Source organism: Syngnathus scovelli, chromosome 8, assembly GCF_024217435.2.
Source record: "Syngnathus scovelli strain Florida chromosome 8, RoL_Ssco_1.2, whole genome shotgun sequence".
Taxonomy (NCBI): Eukaryota; Metazoa; Chordata; class Actinopteri; order Syngnathiformes; family Syngnathidae; genus Syngnathus; species Syngnathus scovelli.
In genome coordinates this window covers 7,570,213-7,588,405 of record NC_090854.1, presented here as the reverse complement: position 1 = coordinate 7,588,405, position 18,193 = coordinate 7,570,213, and the positions used below count along the sequence as shown (strand labels likewise).

Here is an 18,193-nt window from a genome sequence, read left to right as displayed (position 1 = left end):
TGGAACTTAAGATTGAAACTCGAGCTTGTGTTTAAAAGCACCTGACTGTATATGGGAAAGTGTTTGTGTACAAAAAATTGACAATTGACATGATCTCATTTATTTATATAAAAAAAAACAAATAAAAAGGATGTTCTTGTCCTTTGTCCTGGTAACTAGGTTTTGGACTTATGACATCATCAGCGCTATGACATCATCTGCCGTTGTCTGTTCCGTTGAGCGCGTCAGGTCTGCTTCATGGCGCGCGCCATCAGGCAGGCGAACACGGTCATCACCATCTTGGGTTTCACCTCCACCAAGTCCTCGGGCAGCGCGTACACGCGAGCGCCGATCTTCCTCGCCGTGGAGATGGCGTACCTGTCAATAAACATCATTACGGGTGCTCACATGTCACAATAGACTGGGTCTGATTGGCTGTTCAGGACTGCAACCAGAATGTGGTTCAAGTCACATGACCCGGAGTTCTTTTGACGCAGACACCCTTAAGAAATGTTCTTTTACATGATAAAATCGTTTCTTACTTGGCGTTGTTGAGTTTTTCCTCTTCAGTCAGGTTGACGGTCTTGAGGAAGTCGTATCGGATGGATCTAGGCTGGATGGCATCAATCAGGTCCAGAACCGGCATGCTGGTGCTGATGGAGGCATCCTACACAAACCCAATTCACACTCTTACAACTATGAAAGAAGCGACACGCGAGTGCCTAATTTTGTATTTAATGTATTAAAGCATTATCATTTGTCAGTGAAACATTTGTGCACAAAGTTTTCTTTGGGCCACCTTAAAACTGGAGATGGATGACGTTTTCCCAGCTTGTATGAGCGTCTGATTGGTCCACAACACGATGGTGTCGTCAGTGACTTTCTGCCCATCGCCGAGCTCCTCCAGGATGCTCAGCGTATACCTAAAAAAATTGCAAAATGTTGCTAAAACACACCCACAAGGGGCGCAATGGAGGCGGCCGGTGTTACCTCCTCATAAGCTGCCAGAGCAGCGCCAGCGTGAGCGTTCGATTGCCAGAGTGCAGGTCCTGGCCGGCGATCCCCACCAGGGAGAACTTGGCCTCGTTCTTGCCCAGCTCCACCGCGTAGTTGCAGTTCTCCAGCTGTAGGAGGCAGCAGCATAGTGCTCATTCATTGACTGTTTAGTAGGGGAAGAGTTACGAGTATCGTCGTCACCTTCTTCATGTTGCTGCCCAGTTTGGGGTAAGGAGGCTTGTTGACTCGCTCCCAGTCCACAGGAACATTGATCTTCTCGTACAGCTGGAAGATGATCAGGCCATCCTCCATGTCACTACAGCATACAAGCAAGACAAATATTGGAATCCTCTCAAAATCCCTAGTCCCTAATCTCAAGGCAGGCTTAGGGTCTCAAATATTGGTTAGATCTTAAAATGAAAGATTTAGCCCAAATGAAGGTTTCATTTCATGCACGTATTGATGATTCTTGATGATGCTTGATGTCATCTTACGCGTAGAGATGATTGACATGAGGGTGGACACCCAAAGAGTTGATCCAGTTCCTGAAAGTCCTCTCTTCCCTGGTTTCTCCTAAAAACATCAAACAAGGTGAAGATCTAGGCAGATGTCCTTCAGGTCTTTCGGGTCCTAACCTTCGATGGATCCCCAGTCTATGTCCTGGTTCTCGGGTTTCTTGAGGCCAGGGTATCTATTGAAGAGGTTGGCTACAAAGGCCAGGTTGAGTTTGGGGTTCCCGCGGACCACGTCGGTCGCCGTGACGAACTGACGACACCCCAACTTGTCTGCTTGGTCCAGCATCAAGTCTGCACGCTGTACCTCGTCTTTCTCCTGGAACACACATTAGGTTTCAAGCCAAGATTAGGTTTTCCAATTAGCCAGTATTGGAGTTTTAAGAAAGTTTAGGCTTTGAAGAAGTCTCACTCTGATTCCTGACATATCAATGATGATTGGTGGGATTCCTTTCTCCGTCCCTCTGGGCCTGACTTGATTCAGAAGGTTGTAGTACGCTTTTGAGTCCTACACACAAATGGCATCATCAGCCAATCAGACAGCAACGTCCATCCAATCATCCATCTCGGATTGTACCTTGATATCTGAGCTGAAGTTGTTGATTTTGGGTGAGTTGGCCACCTCCAGGTGAAAGTTGGCCCAGCGCAGCAGCAGCTCCTCTGGTGATAGCTTCATCATGTCTTCCAGGCTCTCACCATCTCTCAGCAGGGCAACCAAAGCTATCGCGACAAAAACAATAAAACCATCAACAGTCAGTTCTTTGTTATCATGCTAAGCTATGCTAACAACGTAACGCTAAGCTAACGCTACCTTCATTCCTGCTGAGCTCGATATCCGCGAACAGTCCAATCTTGATGATCTGCCAGAGCAGACCGAGGACCAGATGCTGCCGGCCTTCCCTCAGGTCCTCAGCTCCGATGTTGACCACGTGGCAGCCGATGGCCGAGGCCGAGTTGAGGGCCAGGTTGAGGTTCTCCTGGATGGTGAATGGGGTCAGCTTCTTCTTGTTGATGGTCCTCTCGTCTATGGTGTCCGCCACAGAGAGGTTGATCATCTTACTGACAGCAAGATAGGGTTCCAGGTTAGGGCTCGGAGCCAGAATTAGGATTTTAAGTTCAACCAGGCTTAATCTTTCAAATCAGGATCACAAGTCATGGTTAGGACTTAAACCCGAATCAAGAATTTGAAGTATGTTTTGAATTAGAGTTCATCCACAATTTATGGCTGAATTTCTAAAAGTACCAGAGAATAATTCCATCTCCCACAGCTGTAAAGAGTTCGTCAGTGTCTGGATCAGCAGGCAGAACATGTTTACAGTCCGGGTCATTCTCCAGAGATGTGTTGATCCAGTTCACAAAGGCCACCTTCTCCTCCTCTGTGGAGACAAATATCACCATCAAAATGGACTGGACCCCCCCCCCCCCCAAATATTGCTGCTTTAGTCTGTAGACTCATCTTCATAGATTTCCACCTCCAAAGACCTTCAGACCTCAAAGTCGTTAACACTCAAAGACTAAAATTAATTTTCTTACCCGAGTATGAGTGCTGCGTGCCGGCCTGCTCTGATGTTCCGGCCACGTTTCGGATTCCCTCTTTCTTATTGATGGCTTTCCGGAAGGTCTTGCCAACTTCGGTGCTTTTTAGTCCGTGAGCTATCTGAGGAGAAAGTTACAAAATGTTGTGGTGGACAACCGAAGGCGTCTCGGTGGACTGACCTGCGTGAACTCCTCAAAGCTGAGCCGATCGCTGGTCTTGGTCAGCTCCTCGACGATCTCTCGGACCCTGAAACCCGGCACTGCCAGGTTGGCGGCCCGGAAGAGCTCGTTGAGTTCTCTTTTGCTGATGAAGCCGTTGCCGTCAAGGTCTGCCGGAAGACGGTGGAGGGTGTCAGAGTTGCCGGACGGAGAAACCGAACTGGGTCGGCGTTCTTACCGATTTTAGCGAAGGCCTCTTTCAGGTCCTCCAGCTCCTCTGGGCAAATACTTGTGGTGGCGTTCATATTGGAGTGCTGGAAAAGAAATGAAAAAAGCTGAAATGAAAACGCCGTCCTCGACCCGAGAAGAGGAAGCGAGGACACTCGTGATTTCATACTGTGATGCAAATGCTTCTCTTCACTTCTACCAACTTCCTGCTTCACATGCCGCACTTCCTGTTTGACACTCGACACTTTCTGATACGCACAATTTGATCCAAAAGATCATCCTGATTTTAACAAGCAATTCAAAATAACGACATTGCTTCCTCCTAAATGCAGCAGGTGTTCAAATGTCAATTTCAGTAGAATAAAAAGTTGGAATGTTCAGATGACAAATGAATAGAATCAAGATGTCAGCCAATAAAAAGGTAAGACAATTCTAGGTCATGATTTTAAATAAAGGTTTCAAGTCAGGGTAGGGTTTTGAAAAGTGCTGAGGTTTCAATTCTGAGTAACATTTTTTTAAAGGAGTCAGGCTCTCAAATTAAGGTTTCAAGTCATGGATAGGGTATCGAACAGAATTAGGGTTAGAAATCTGTGTATCATGTCAGAGTTGTTGTTCAAGCGAGATTAAGGCTCTTAAATAAGGGTTAAAGGTTCAAATCAGGGTCTCAATTCAAGCTAAAGTTTTTCCAAACAAATTTTCTAACTTTCCAATTAGGGTTTGAAGCTGATGATGTTCCTCACCTGAGCGTGGTGGCAAGGAGGAGTCTGGCGGCGCCAAGCTGAAGATAGCGACGATAGCGAGCGGTCTGCAGCGCGCTCCCGTCTGAGCAAACGATCATTTAGTCACAGCCAGCAGGAAGGAAGTGACTCAAAATCGCGCCTCAAAGGCCCACGTTTTGTCTTTATAAGGCAATGGCAGACACACAGACAGATAGACAAACTGACAGGTAAGGTGTCACTCAAGCAATTTGACTCAACATGCAACTATTTTTGTTAGATGTGCAACTTGCTCATGTTGGTTGCAAGGTCAGGTTTCAAGACATGACATTCAAAAAATTAATATATTTAATTTCATTATTATTTTAGCATCTTGGATTATTTCGATTTGGCGTATAGCATGAAAGGCTTTGAAAGCAGCGTGAAACACTCACTGGGAAACAGCGCCGGAGTTTCGCTTGCGTCGCACTGGAGATCAACGGTTGCCGTTTGACACTCACTGAGGGCATCACACGCTGACATCATCACATCGGGATTCTGTCATAGAGGCGGCCGAGTCACTTGATGCGTGATGTCATCGCTAACGGTGGAAAGAAGTTAGAATCCCTAACAAGGGTTCTGGTTTCAAATTGGGATTTCAAAGCCAGGGTTAAGGTTTTACTTTTTGGGTTTCAATCCAGGTTTAGGGTCTAAAATTTGGGAATTAAGTTTCCAGACCAGTACTTACCCTTTAGGACTTATCAATACTGATATTGACTACCTCTTGGTCTCTGCTGGACGCCAAGATGGAGCTGCGTGGCGCTGGTGGTCTTCATTAAAGGTGTCTCCAGATGGAGATCCAAATCAGACTGATAAAATCTGGATCCAAACCGGACCTGGATCAAATGTCTGACAATGTGAGTGCAATGCAATTGTGGCTCATCTTTCAAAAGAGCTGAAGACAAACACACACTTGTGAGCTTCTGTATGAGCTGTAAGGATTTTAATGGCAGTGAGGAGACCACCTTGGATGGTTTTGCGGCCTTTTGAAATAGAACACTCCCAAAAAAAATACTCAGTTCAATAATTCTGTGGGTATCTCATGTCCTGGATTCTACCGGGTCACCACCATCCAGTGGCACCGTTCCTTCAAGATTTTTCGTCTCCACATCTGTGTCATCCTCTGCGACAAATAAGTTCCTCATGGAGTCGGACAGAGCCTCCCTCAGATCATCATCTGACTCCTCAAAGTTCCTGAAACATAGGAAGACATTCGAGTAAACAAAAAGGTTTGGTTTTTCCGTCACCGTGTGTCAACTTACGTGTCATCATCGTCCGACCTGGGCTCCAGGCGCTCCTGGTCCATCTCGACATCTGAGTCTTTGTCCTGGTCTTCCATCCCTTCAGGGGCTGAATGAGAGTAAAGACACCTGAACGTTGCTGCTAGCAACCTAGTTCTTGTTTTTGTCAGGCCGATTTCTGACCTGCACCCTGCGAGTCCACAGTGGAGCATGTGAGATTGGCTTGGGCCATGGCGTCCAATAAGGTCTTGGGGGGACCGGAGATCCACTGCCGACGAGCGACTTCTTCTTCCTCCTCCTTCTCCTCACCTGTGAACCAACGAGGCTCATTCAAACAAAACAAATCTAAGAAGGTCTTCACATCTGTGCTGCACGAACACCTTGTCCTACCAGGATCGGTGGACCCATCAAACACTCCTCAGATGTCACTAAATCCATCTTCTTCACTTTCTATACAAAAAAAAAAAATTAGACTGACATGGTTGAAGTTCCAGCGTTGCACCAGAGTCCATGTCCATGTGGAGCAGAGGCTCCATCAGCGTCTCCGGTGGTCTCTGGCTCCATCCCCTCCTCGGCTTGGCCCAACCCTCGACCTTTATGTCCTCGCCCTTTTGCAAATGAACTGTCTGGTTCTGAAGGTCCACCTCCAATTTTCCCTCCTCCTCCGCTGTCTCTTCGTCTTCCTCCTCCGAGGAATCCTTCGTGTCGTCTAGACGGATCTCAAACATGATTCCCTTTTGGAAGATGCCAGAGACAATTTTGAAACTGGATGCTTACCAGTAAAGTAGTGATTGTGAACTAGACCAGCATGGTTTGAGTTATGGTGTCCTTCAAATCACCTGGTTCTTGTGTTCCTTCTTAAGTTCCCTCCTGTGTTTTCGGTTCTCTTCCCTGATCTTCCTCAAAGCCGCTTCCACGTCCTGCGTTGTTTTAAAACGGTCTAATAAACAGCTGCCCAATACAATTCGAGTAAAGGCGGGCTTTACCTGCACTGGTTGCTCTTGTTTTTCGGTTTGTGTAGTGGAAGGTTGTGCTTCTTTGTCCAGCACAAACGTGTTGTGTTGTTGTGGCGGCTGACCAACAAATGCCTACATCAATAAACGCAGCACAACTGTCTCACATTTACGTGTTGCATTTTTAACAACCTGCTCAAATATACACACATATATTCTAACCAATACCGTCTTTGTTATTTGTATCGCATTTGCTAACGTGTGTGTGTGTGTCGTGTGTGTGTGTGTGTGCGCACCTCTGCCTCAGCTCTCAATCTCATCTGTTTCATCTCCTGATGATATTGTTGTCGGATGAGCTGCAGCTGCCTCAAGTACTCCTGCAAACACACACACTAATGTACATTTAACTCATTCACTGCCAACCCAATTCATATCTTTGATGTCTATAACCGTTAATGGCACTGAATGAGTTAATTTCTTGCTAGGCTCAATTCGTCCGATTTCCCGCAGCTGCAGATTATTTACCACCTGTTGGTCCTGTTTCTTGCCAGCAGGTGTGTGCTGCGGCTCACGCGACTCCATGTGGCCTTCCGATCCGTCGGCCGGTCTGCAGCTCTCCGCCGTACTGGGTCGCAGACCCTGACGAGGCGCTAACGTCATAAAACAATCCTCGGATTGATGAAGCGTGTTGCTCACCAACTGTTTCTCTGCCCTCAGCTTGTATTGGTTGGCTTCCTGTCTCCTTTGAAGGTATTCTTCACGAGCTGCGGCCACCCTGAAACGTATGTTACACTTGCATGTTACATGTGTGTAACACGCATATGTGAAATACAGCCGAATGTTGGTCACTCACAGCTGGTAAGGTTCGACTGGAGGGACCACGTAGCCTTCACATGGCTCACTGGGAGGAAGAGGAGGATGACGAGCTGGAGGAGGACAAATGTCCCCCCTGTGGAGGGCATCCAACCGGGCAAAATATTGCTGGTACTGTCCAATCCTGTACAGGTAAAACTAGTTAGACTCAGCCCAGAGATGATTAGGATTTTAACTGACTTTTGATGGTGATCCCGCGTGGTGTTTCCTGCTGCAGGCTGAGGAAGGTGCCCTGCTCTGTGGGGCTGAGTGGACATCAGAAAAACAGACAGCTCAATAAATGCCTACAAGAAAACGTGTTACGCAAGTCCAAGGTTTGGTTTAAGTTTGTGTAATTACCGGGTAATAAGCAGGGCCGCAGACTCTCCACTCTGGCTTGACGGGAATTTTCTTCACAGCCGCTTTGCAATTTTTCTTGTTGTCTACATCACAACAACAAGCATGTGTTATGATTGTCGAACGTGTGTGATGCATGTGTAACATCTGTGTGTGTGTTACCTGATGGTGCTTTGCAGGTATTAGTGCTTGATGTGTTGCTATTTTGACGAAACTCCTGTGCACATGAACACACACACACACACAAAAATCATATACCAGCACAATGGTGCCATAAGTGTGTGAATAGTTAGTGAAGGCTGTGAATAAAAGCAGTCAAAGAAAACATTGCACCTGAGCGTGTTTGTTCAAGAAAGGACGCTGCAGCAAAGAGCTGACGGAGGGACGGTCGCGGGGATTCACCTGAACACAACACGAGTGAAAGACTGTCAAGCTTAAATTGGTCACGTGCGGTGAGAAATAACACGCGCAAAATCCGTGTGAGACCTTGAAGAGTTGCGCGACGAGCATGCGAAGATCGTAGGAGTAACGAGCAGGCACGGGGTTAAAGCGCCCCCTGCAGATCTTACTGACCAGCTGACTCAGACTGTTGCCCTCAAACTGGACGGGACACAAACACAAAAAGTCGTTTAATATGTGATAGTTGTTACTTTTGTATAACACCTATTACAAATAAGTGTGTCTGTTGAAGCTTACTGGATGTTTCAGAGTGCAGAGTTCATAGAGGACGCAGCCCAGAGACCAGATGTCCCTGCAAATCCGGTCCACAAACGCACCACATCACTTTCTTATGTTATTGTGCGAGTTGCGTGTACATACGTTTTATTGTTGTAGGGTCGACTCTCGCAGATTTCCGGGGAGAGGTAGTGAGGGGTCCCCACACAGGTTCTGGCTAGCTCCAAAGTGCTACGTGCACACACACACATACACACACACACACACACACACATATGCAGACAGGTTATTTGATGTTCTGTCCCGTTCGACGTGTATGCGGCACTGACGTACTGAGTCAACATCCTTGCAATGCCAAAGTCACCTAGCTTGACTTTAACACCTCGCTCACTCAGGAAAATGTTCTACAACACAAATATAAAACTGTCACATACAACTTGGGTAACGAGACATTGTGTCCTGTTATGTCGATGTCACAGTACCTGACTTTTAATATCTCTATGCAGGATCTTTTTGTCATGGATGTGCTTGAGGCCGAGGCAGATCTGAACAAACCAGGCCAGGATCTGATGGACAATAAAAAACACAGGTAAGGAATTACAAATACATATACAAAAATTAACTAAAGTAAAACAATTCCTATTCGTGTACCTAATCAAGTGTCCTGTATATTACCTGCTGCTCAGAGAAGAAGACTCCTCTCTGCATGTTGATCTTCATCATCAGATCGCCTCCATCGCAGTACTCCATAACGATACACAGGCTGCCCCTGTCTACGCACGAACACACGTTTATGGTAACACACATGCACACAGACACATGCACACACATGCACACCTTGGAAGGAGTGGATGAATGTCACAATGTTGGGATGTTCCATGTTGGACAAAAGGGCTACCTCCTTCCTCGCGGCTTCCTTCTCCTTGCTTGACATCTGAACACACGTAAATAATAATAATAATAATAATAATAATAATAATAATAATAATAATAATAATAGTAGTAATAATAATAATAATTTGACAATAACCTTTGCGAGGTTAATCATTTTGACCACACACGGTGGGTCATTCCCGTCAGCCTTGGTTCGCACGAGAAAAGCCTTTCCGAAACCACCCTCTCCGATCGGACGCACCACCTCGTAGTCGTCCATCACAACTAAAGAGCAGAACAATGACAATTTTATTACTACAGTCAAGTCTCAGAAACTTCATGTGCAAGTAATAGACACTTTATTAATTATTTGGAGGAGTGCTTTTTATTTTTACTTAACTCCTACATTACGCTTTGCAACAAATGCGGGCTATTCTACCCACCTCGGTGTAGTCATATTCCATAAAATATCCTTTCAGCAAGGCGTGAGTTAGAAGTTAAACTGGATTTAATGTAAAGTATGTCATAAACTTCTAACGGGGAAATATTTGTTGAATAAAAGAATCAAATGTATCGACACATTCAAAACAGAACGACGACGGTGCCAACGGGACGTAAAGAGTGCGTTGCCATGGTGCCTGGTACACGGAAGAGACAAGTTTTGAATATAGCAAGTTAGCAGATTAATAAGCGGTTTTAGTGCTACCTTACTTCTTCAAATAAGAATTACCTTCTTTATACAAAAAAACGAGTCGTTTAATTGCCAGGTGAAACTCCGATCATCGCGACAAGTGCAAAAATGTGTGAAAGATATGTGATTGTAATCGGAAATGGCGCGTCTCTTTTGTCACCAGAGGGGCGCTGTGAGCGTCCGTGGTTATTGCTGCGAACTTCCGGTTCCCCCTCCCACTTCTCTTCTACCACAGCATACGTAACTCGAATCAGGTGTTATGACACAAAAACATTTAATATTTTCCTTCTGAGAAAGTGAGTTAAAGTTTTCTACTTAGTACGAAATCATGTCGATGTACAGGAATGCTGTGTGGTTTATGAAAGGACTACAAGAATACACCAAGTAAGTTGAAATTAACAGTTCGTAAACAGATATGGTTAGAAGTGAACCTTATCATTTGCGTTTCCCTTTGTGTAAAATATTAATTGGTTACATTTTGTCTCCTTGGAGGTAACTTTAATTATACCAATTGATAGAATCCATCTTTTATACTATCCCTTATTTTTTAGGCCGTTGTATTGTAGAAAGATGTTAGATAAAATACTACTAGCAATAAAAGGCATGTAATTCCAAAATTTAAGCTAAAGAAAAATATAGTTACATTTTTGTGGTAATAAAAACGATAACCATGTTTGTTTAACACGTTTTCTTAGTCTGAAGAAAAGAAAAAAATAAGCTAAATACATTGAAATAATTTGTCTAAATTTAGATTTTTTAATTTTCATTACAAGAAAATTTTGTTGGTTTTCAGAATGTAAGGAAACAAGCTTTTTGAAAAGTTGTAGTTTTTTACTTTTTTTTTTCAAGTGACTTAAATACATATATATTCATGTGAACTTTAACCAGGAGTGGCTACGAGGCGGCTGCCAAGACTTTTGTGGCATCCGACCTGGATGTGAACTTGAATGGTCGCGCCTTCCTGATCACGGGGGCCAACAGTGGTCTGGGCAAAACCACCGCACATGAGATCGCAAGCAGAGGTGAGTGATGGCAACCTCCGTACCTCGACTTTTTGCTGCTTCTGTGTGCCTATGCGTGAAGATTTTGGTGTGTTTGCAGGGGGAACTGTGCACATGGTGTGTCGTAACAAAGAGCGAGCAGAAGCCGCCAAGCAGGAAATTGTGGAGCTGAGTAAGAACCAGGTAAAGCATCCTGACTTGGTAGTTCCCCCTGGAAGTCAGCCCTCAGAGTTTAATGATTGGAATTTCTGCTTCTTGTTGCAGAATGTTCACATCCACATTGTGGACATGTCCAGTGCCAAACAAGTGTGGGAGTTTGCACAGAGTTTCTCACAGAGTAATTACCTACACGTGTTGGTAAGAGTGTGTGTGTGTGTACGTACGTGTTTATATTTGATACTGTTACTGATCGTGTGATGTCTGACACCAGATCAACAACGCAGGCTGCATGGTCAACCAACGGGAGCTGACCAAGGAAGGTCTAGAGAAGAACTTTGCTACAAATACCCTTGGTTAGCAAAACCACAAAATGAAAATTCAAAAGGAATTTATCAAGCAGCATAGAAATCTCTAGGTAGCTTCTGTCTAATATGTAATGTCCAATATTTTGTCAATGATAAGCATTCGAAGCAACAAAAATAATGTGACGTTTGAATGTAAAAAAATGACACAGACGTAATTCTATCTAAAACATTGATCTATTTTTGTAGACATTTAAACTGTCTGTGTGAGTCATAGCATTACTCAGTATTTGGAAGTAGTAAACAATTAGTCTATTTGAAAACCAAAAAATGTAAATACTTCACTTATCTTATGTTGCTTTCAGGCACGTACATTCTCACTACTGCACTTCTACCTGCTCTCAAGAAGGCTACGGATCCCAGAGTGGTGAGTGGACTATCATATTGTTCATCTGTGACACCACATCCAAAAACACAAAATTATTTATAATTTAGTAATAAGTAAAAAGAAAACGGCCTCTAACTGCACTTTGTAAAAAAACACACAGCAAAAAATTATTTTAAATAATGTAAAAGAAAAAAGTTAGTGCATCGTAACAACTCAATGGGCATTGCTTGTGTGTGCGCTCTTAGGCAACCAGGGGGCGTTAAAACACCAAATTTCTACAAAATTTGCTAATGAAAGACAAGACCTAGCAACTAAGCTGCAATGACTCTTTTTTTTTAGAGTATAATAAATATATGCCTGTGAGTATTGTTGTGTGTTCTGTTTGCATGTGTTGCTACCGCTTGCGTTCAAACTAAAGTTGTTTAAAGGTTTAAAAATTAAAGCAACAATATTTTCACTAGCCTATCAGTGGCGTTTCCCATCAAGTGTTAGTATTTATAAAAGCATACATAGAATATTTCAAAAGGTTACAAAGATTCACTTTTCCTGACAGGTAACGGTGTCATCGGGCGGCATGCTGACCCAAAAGCTAAATGTGGACGACTTGCAGTTTGAGAAGGGCACCTTTGATGGAACCATGGCCTACGCTCAGAACAAAGTCAGCAACACACAAAAAAACAGCAACAGAGAAGGAGTGAGGAATGCAGGCTGAGTCGTTGTCGTCATTTGTTTGTCCAGAGGCAGCAGGTGATACTGACAGAGAGGTGGGCCGCGCAGCACAAAGACATCCACTTCTCTTCCATGCACCCGGGATGGGCCGACACACCAGGTAGATACCGGGTCAACATCTTGACACAAATGCGATTGAAATATGTGGGGAGGTCATAAGACAGGTTTGATTCTAAAAATAAATGTTGTATCAAGTGTAAAAACGGTGCCCAATAATCGTCCCTGCTCAGTAGCGCCCCTTGGAGTTGTTTGGCAATTCTGCCAGAAATTAATATAGACGTGTATTATATTGCTCTGTCTGTTCTTTGCTGTAGCCGTGCAGTCATCCATGCCATCCTTCCACGCCAAGATGCAGAACAAACTCCGCACGGAGACCATGGGGGCTGACACGGTGGTGTGGCTGGCCGTGTCCGAGGCTGCCGCCAAGCAGCCCAGCGGACTCTTCTTTCAAGGTCTGAAACTTTTTTTTTTTTTCATCAAAGTGTATTCTTGGAGGAAATCAGTTTGAATCTTGTCATTTCCTCCAGATCGGCATGCTGTGGCCACACACCTCCCGTTGGCCTGGTCCAAGTCCACCACGCAGGACCAAGACAAGCTCCTGGTGGCACTCCACGACTTAGCTCTAAGGTTCAAACCTTGATGTTTTTTTAAAATCCTTTTTAAACACTCCACAATTATGTTTACATTATCTCATGCTAATTATAAGAAATCAAAAATGAGATTGTCATATTTTTAAATTGTGTTATGGTTTAATCCGTTGTTGATTTACTGTGAATGTGCTTTTATATTTAACATCGACCGAAGTAGAATGAAACTTGACAGGCTAACAATTTATGGGTAGTGTCAGGTGCAATTTTTGAACCACATAGAACATCTAAAAGGACCAAATTGCACCCATTTGGGAGGACATCACACTTAAGAGGTTAAAAAAAATTATAATAAAGAAACGCACTTCAAAAATGAACACGAATTTTTCGCATCAGAAACTTATTGTGCTTCTTTAATGCATTGCTCACACATAATCACAACTCATTAAACACAGAATGTTCACATGGCCCATCATACATTTTTTTTTAAATACAGTTTGAGTCACCAACTGAAAAAGTCCTGCACTATAATGTGATCATGTTAATCAAGTATTACACTCGCATAGTAAGACTCAGCAGATTGAATGATTTCACCTCATTTCCACCAATCAGCACATATCGTCCCTTTTTTTTTGTGCACAACCGCTTCAACCAAATAGTTTTAGTATAAGCGAGATTGAAGCTGACCTGTTAGTTATAAGCCAGACTTCTATTTGTGTGATTCTCTTTTTCCTGCCAGGAAAAACTAGAAACACAGCTCGATAAACCTTTTCAGAAGTCCAGGAACCTTTTTTGACGGGCTTTACAGCTACAGAGAAGCCGTCATAGAAAGTTCCTGGAGCTTCAGGCTTTATTTTGGTGCCCCTTCACATTTGAAGGAAATAAACTTAGGTGCTTAGTGGACTGCACGTTATAGATTCCCCGAAGGCTATTGACAAATACTCTTGATTAAAAAAAAAAAAATAATCCATCGCTCTTTATTTTCCATCTTTAGATGGTACTCCAGTGCATTGACATAGTTTTTCCACAACCACACAGCAACATTGACATCAGATCACAGCTGATGATAATTCATGATTGTGTGTTTGATGCTGTTCTTGCATTGACACACATTTGAAGAATAAATAATCAAACTGGACACACCACTCGTGTGGAGCTTACAAGTTCCCACCCGTGAACGGTCACTATCCAAAATGGCCTCCGCTTCCCTTCCTGTTCTGCTCGGGACCGACGGCTGCTGTTCCGCGGTTGGCGTGCGGAGCTTTTCCTGGCCATAGGGGGGGGACATCATGATACCACGGGCGTCATGTCCCAAAGCTAAGTGACACATGCACAGGCTAATGTTGGTCACGCTTCACCGCTTTCGTAATGAACTGCGATGTGAGCTCCCGGCCTACCTTGACCACCTTGTCGGTTCCGGACGTGAGCAGACAACCCGTGGTCGGATCGTAGTGCAAGTACACGATGGCGTGCTTGGTGTCGTGGAAAGTAGCCGTGGGGGCGCGACTGGCGGGGGATGACACAAAATTGAGGGTGAGTAAAAAGGGAGTGTAACACAAGATGGCGGCAGGTAGCGTCATGCTTACTCCTCGTCCGTGATGGAGGCGTGGCAGCCGTCGCACACGCGCACCTCGAACTCGAACCCCATGAGCGGGATAGTGGAGCGCTTTGACGAGCACTTGCCGCACAAAGCCTGACCGCACTTCCTGCAGTGATGCTGAATAATTGGTAGACAATATGAAAGGGGGTCCAAAAAATTCCACCGCTTTTTAGTTTTGGTACCTGACGTAGGCCAATCTTCTTGCTGTCCCACATTTGCTTGAAGTTCCAGAAGAAAGGCTGCTCACACTTTTGACACGAGTCGCTGTCAAGCCACTCTGGAGTCTACACACAAATGAACAAATGAAAATCACACGTACAAATGAGCGAATAAGCGACTTTTACCTCTTGTCGTGTCACGTCCATGTTCCAGATGACGATGGCGCCGTCGGCGCTACACGAGATGAGCTGGCGAGTGTGCGAGGCGTAACACAAGCCCTGCACCTTGTCGCTGTCACACACAAGCACACACTCCGTGTTGGACAAACACGACACGTGTAGACGACATGCTTTGTACTCCTACTTGTGGCCTTGCAGTTCGATGGCGGTGCCTTTGCGACCTCCGATGTCCCACATGATGATGGAATGGTCGGAGCTGCCCGAGAACAGAACCCTCTGGGCTGGGTCCCAGCACAGTGCGGTCACGTTACCTGAAAAGAGGTGAGTACTTATTTCACACGCATAATACTGCCCCCAAGTGGAGGACGGGTGACACTACAGAACAAGGCCACTATTCAAATGTGCTTACTTGGCACTTATCTTCCAGCCAAAAGGTCACGGTCCACGGTCATTATGCACACTCTGTACTGAAGAATAATGCTCGTATTCATGACTCACAAACTAGGGTTGTAGTAGCTCGGGAAATTTGATTATTCTTTTTTTTTTTTTAAAATTAGTTTTAATTTGGTTTCAGAGTAGATTTACTTTTAGCGTTTGAGTTTTTGTTATTACTAGTAAGATTAAAAGAAAATTGTAAATTTAAAAACTCACTTCAAATATTTTTAACAAAGGTTTTTTACCAGTGTGTCCCTTGAAGGTGGTCACCAGGCTGCAGCTGTCCTGCTCCAACTTCAGAATGGTCACCTGACCTGACTGATCGCCAACAAAGGCGTGTCGGGTCTCAACGTCGAACCTTGGAGAATTGAGTTAAGGGCAAAAAAAAAAAAATCCATGACAACTAACAATTGGTCAGACAGTTTGTCAGATAGTCAGTGACTTGATTAGATAGTCATATCAGTCATTGTGTCAGTTGGTCATTTAGTCAGCAGACAATTGGTGCTCATGTAGTCAGGTTTTCATCAATGAGTCTATCACAGAAGCCACAGGCAGGATACTGTAGTCCAGACACCCAGGCCGAGGTGTGGTACGATCCCAGGTGCTGTCCGCTCTCCGAGCATTGCCAGGTGAAGGTCTTGTCCTGGCCTGTGCTCAGCACCCACTCCATCTCCAGAACGAACACCACCACCATCACTCTGCCCTGGTGGGCTACAAAGAGCATCCGTGCCAACTGTTAGGGTTTTCCAGGTTATCTTTATCATAGGATTATGTTGGAATGCAACAGGTAATAAATACCTTACCTTGTCCTCCTTATCACAAGATCGTAAAACATCCCCTGAGATGTTTAGACTAGAGGACAAGGGCTTTCTATTCAGCCCACTCATACCCCCACTCTTTCTCTTAATAAATATGCCTTTGCAGTTGGGACAGGCTCCAGACTTCATTCCTGTAGCGAGTGAACTCTCCACCTGCAGGTGTCTAAAAGAACTTGCCTGTCTCCCGTGTGGTTCTTGCAAAATAAGTTGGAGTGAGCAAATCTCTAACACCAACGACATACAAGCACAACACACGCACAACCAAACGTTGGAACTTACTCACCCTGGTAGGTGTGTGTGGGAGTCATCTTATTGTAATCCTCAGACAGGATGAACTCCTGGAAATACCACAGAGGTGGTGTTAACATAGAGCAACATTTTAAGACGGCGTTCCAGGCAGTTACTTACGCAAATGCTTCCGGTGTCCATGCCGACCAGCAGACGCCTGGTCTCCGGGTTAAAGGTCATGCAGGAACACGAAGCTAGATGTGGCAGGATCAATTTGGGAAATTCATGTACAACCACTAGCAGCTCAGACAAAACATTGCTTCTTTGTAAAATATTTTGTGAGTCATTAACTGTGTGTTTGCGTTTTGGATTCCTTTACAAAGTGAGTAAAAGGTTAACTAAAAAAAATCACACCCAGAGGGGGCTAAAAGGAAAGCGATTGAGCTCAGAGTCAAAACATTCACAAGCACAGGGATCGAAAAGGAAAGTGACTGAGCTCAGACTTTGTAAGTGACAAAACAGCTTTGTACTTTGTCCACAATAATGTCAATAATTTTCTATATAAAGGCAAAGCAGAAGCACACTCACATGGTATCGCGTGGTAGACGCTGGGCCAGTATTGACCGCTGTCCCGCTTCATCCAAACCCGAATTGTCCTGTTTGGGTGGAATTTTTTTTGGGGGGGGGGATTAAATCTACAACAAGCCTATAAGAATATGAAGGCCTACGGTGGCCAACAAGTTCTATACTAGTTATAAGCTAAATGACTACACTACCACCGCCACCAGTTCTACTGCTTGGACCATTAGTACTACTACCACTTGCTCTACCAATACTAAAAACTGAACGACAAAACTCCTCGATAAGGGTACACGGCCACATAATACGTTATTGTTCCTCTTCCGTACAATACAGACGGATGTGTACTCAAGTAAACACTACAATTTAGCATGATGTATGTTTAGCTCACCTGTCTTCCGACACGCTGATGACGCCGTCCTCCTTGGGGATGATCACCGCGGCGCTCACCACGTCCTGGAAGGCGTCGATCTTGCTCAGCAAACAGGGCTTCCGAACCTGCGGTCGCGGCTCGGTTTCGGCCGCCATGCTGCTACAGTCATGCGCAAACGCCCCCACACCGGGAAAGCGTTGACCCCAAGCACGGATCAGAGGGAGTACGATTCACAGTCTGCGATGGTTGTGTGTCGCGGTGCAGGTAGCACTCCCTCGGGGCCTGACAGTCGGTCCACTCCGTGGTGGTGGGGGGTGCCAATTGTCAGCTGACACTACACGCGCCTCGAACGGCGACACCTACTTCTGGTCATCAAAGTAAAACTTCCGGTACAGAAAACTGATCAGTGGTTTGTGTATAGTAATCATTATTAATCATAATAATATTACTAATAATAGTAATACTAATACTACTACTACCATAACTTCTTCAAACACTACTGCTAACAAGTTGTAGTGGTACTACCAGAACCACTACTACAAGTCTACCACCATTACTAACACTACCAGTCCACAGCCACTACTATTACTACGTTTATTGCTAGCCCCACCACATTTACGACAAGTAAAAAACCATTAACTTGACTATCACGTTTATTTGCTATTTTACCCAAAAAAAAATATTTCATTAATCTTCTTTGCTTTGTCATGGTGGTTGATAACTACTCCCTAACAAAGCACCATGTTTCTTTTACTTCCTCTTTCATTATCAGGACTATTTCCGTTCTCGTTTAGGTGGAAGCGGTGGTGTTTACCAAGGAACCACGTCATTATGCTAATTATGTGTTGC

At 44.6% G+C, this 18,193-nt stretch overlaps 4 protein-coding genes across 14 annotated transcripts; 1 reads left to right on the top strand and 3 right to left on the bottom strand.

Moving 5' to 3' along the window:
- Positions 1–84: 84 nt before the first annotated feature.
- On the bottom strand, positions 85–4,297 carry lcp1 (lymphocyte cytosolic protein 1 (L-plastin)). The gene is made up of 15 exons (XM_049729209.2): positions 4,151–4,297; positions 3,421–3,496; positions 3,204–3,352; positions 3,021–3,144; positions 2,731–2,863; positions 2,299–2,546; positions 2,065–2,207; positions 1,900–1,995; positions 1,611–1,806; positions 1,470–1,548; positions 1,177–1,291; positions 970–1,103; positions 779–902; positions 522–646; positions 85–357 (listed from the first exon to the last, which is right to left on the bottom strand). Exons 2-15 carry the CDS (start codon positions 3,485–3,487, stop codon positions 225–227), a joined length of 1,866 nt encoding a protein of 621 aa, XP_049585166.1. The 5' UTR covers positions 3,488–3,496; positions 4,151–4,297; the 3' UTR covers positions 85–224.
- A 263-nt stretch (positions 4,298–4,560) lies between these two features.
- On the bottom strand, positions 4,561–9,984 carry LOC125974223 (serine/threonine-protein kinase Nek5). Of its 11 annotated transcripts, XR_011087177.1 has the most exons (24): positions 9,847–9,984; positions 9,274–9,401; positions 9,081–9,177; positions 8,919–9,016; positions 8,726–8,809; positions 8,577–8,647; positions 8,388–8,474; positions 8,265–8,319; positions 8,055–8,168; positions 7,902–7,970; positions 7,731–7,785; positions 7,572–7,654; positions 7,413–7,477; positions 7,213–7,356; positions 7,056–7,134; positions 6,885–6,998; positions 6,656–6,751; positions 6,393–6,494; positions 6,246–6,326; positions 5,885–6,140; positions 5,590–5,715; positions 5,428–5,515; positions 5,079–5,359; positions 4,561–5,001 (listed from the first exon to the last, which is right to left on the bottom strand). XR_011087177.1 is itself a non-coding variant. In XM_049729200.2 (23 exons), the coding sequence occupies exons 2-23, from the start codon at positions 9,394–9,396 to the stop codon at positions 5,206–5,208; spliced, it is 2,241 nt and encodes a 746-aa protein (XP_049585157.1). In that variant the 5' UTR covers positions 9,397–9,401; positions 9,847–9,984; the 3' UTR covers positions 4,561–5,205. The 11 variants fall into 11 exon arrangements, 8 of the variants coding, with proteins under 8 accessions (XP_049585157.1, XP_049585161.1, XP_049585160.1 ...); XM_049729200.2 differs by having other exon boundaries at positions 4,561–5,359; XM_049729204.2 differs by having other exon boundaries at positions 4,561–5,359; positions 6,393–6,479.
- A 23-nt stretch (positions 9,985–10,007) lies between these two features.
- Positions 10,008–13,350, top strand: dhrs12 (dehydrogenase/reductase (SDR family) member 12). Its single transcript, XM_049729216.1, has 10 exons — positions 10,008–10,191; positions 10,696–10,829; positions 10,909–10,991; positions 11,073–11,165; positions 11,239–11,320; positions 11,635–11,696; positions 12,211–12,315; positions 12,396–12,486; positions 12,701–12,838; positions 12,914–13,350. The coding sequence occupies exons 1-10, from the start codon at positions 10,136–10,138 to the stop codon at positions 13,024–13,026; spliced, it is 957 nt and encodes a 318-aa protein (XP_049585173.1). The 5' UTR covers positions 10,008–10,135; the 3' UTR covers positions 13,027–13,350.
- Positions 13,351–13,356: 6 nt separating this feature from the next.
- On the bottom strand, positions 13,357–17,710 carry wdfy2 (WD repeat and FYVE domain containing 2). Its single transcript, XM_049729214.1, has 12 exons — positions 17,363–17,710; positions 16,981–17,048; positions 16,573–16,646; positions 16,448–16,502; positions 15,907–16,057; positions 15,592–15,704; positions 15,096–15,222; positions 14,918–15,023; positions 14,756–14,857; positions 14,560–14,690; positions 14,371–14,479; positions 13,357–14,290 (listed from the first exon to the last, which is right to left on the bottom strand). The coding sequence occupies exons 1-12, from the start codon at positions 17,497–17,499 to the stop codon at positions 14,261–14,263; spliced, it is 1,203 nt and encodes a 400-aa protein (XP_049585171.1). The 5' UTR covers positions 17,500–17,710; the 3' UTR covers positions 13,357–14,260.
- Positions 17,711–18,193: the final 483 nt, after the last annotated feature.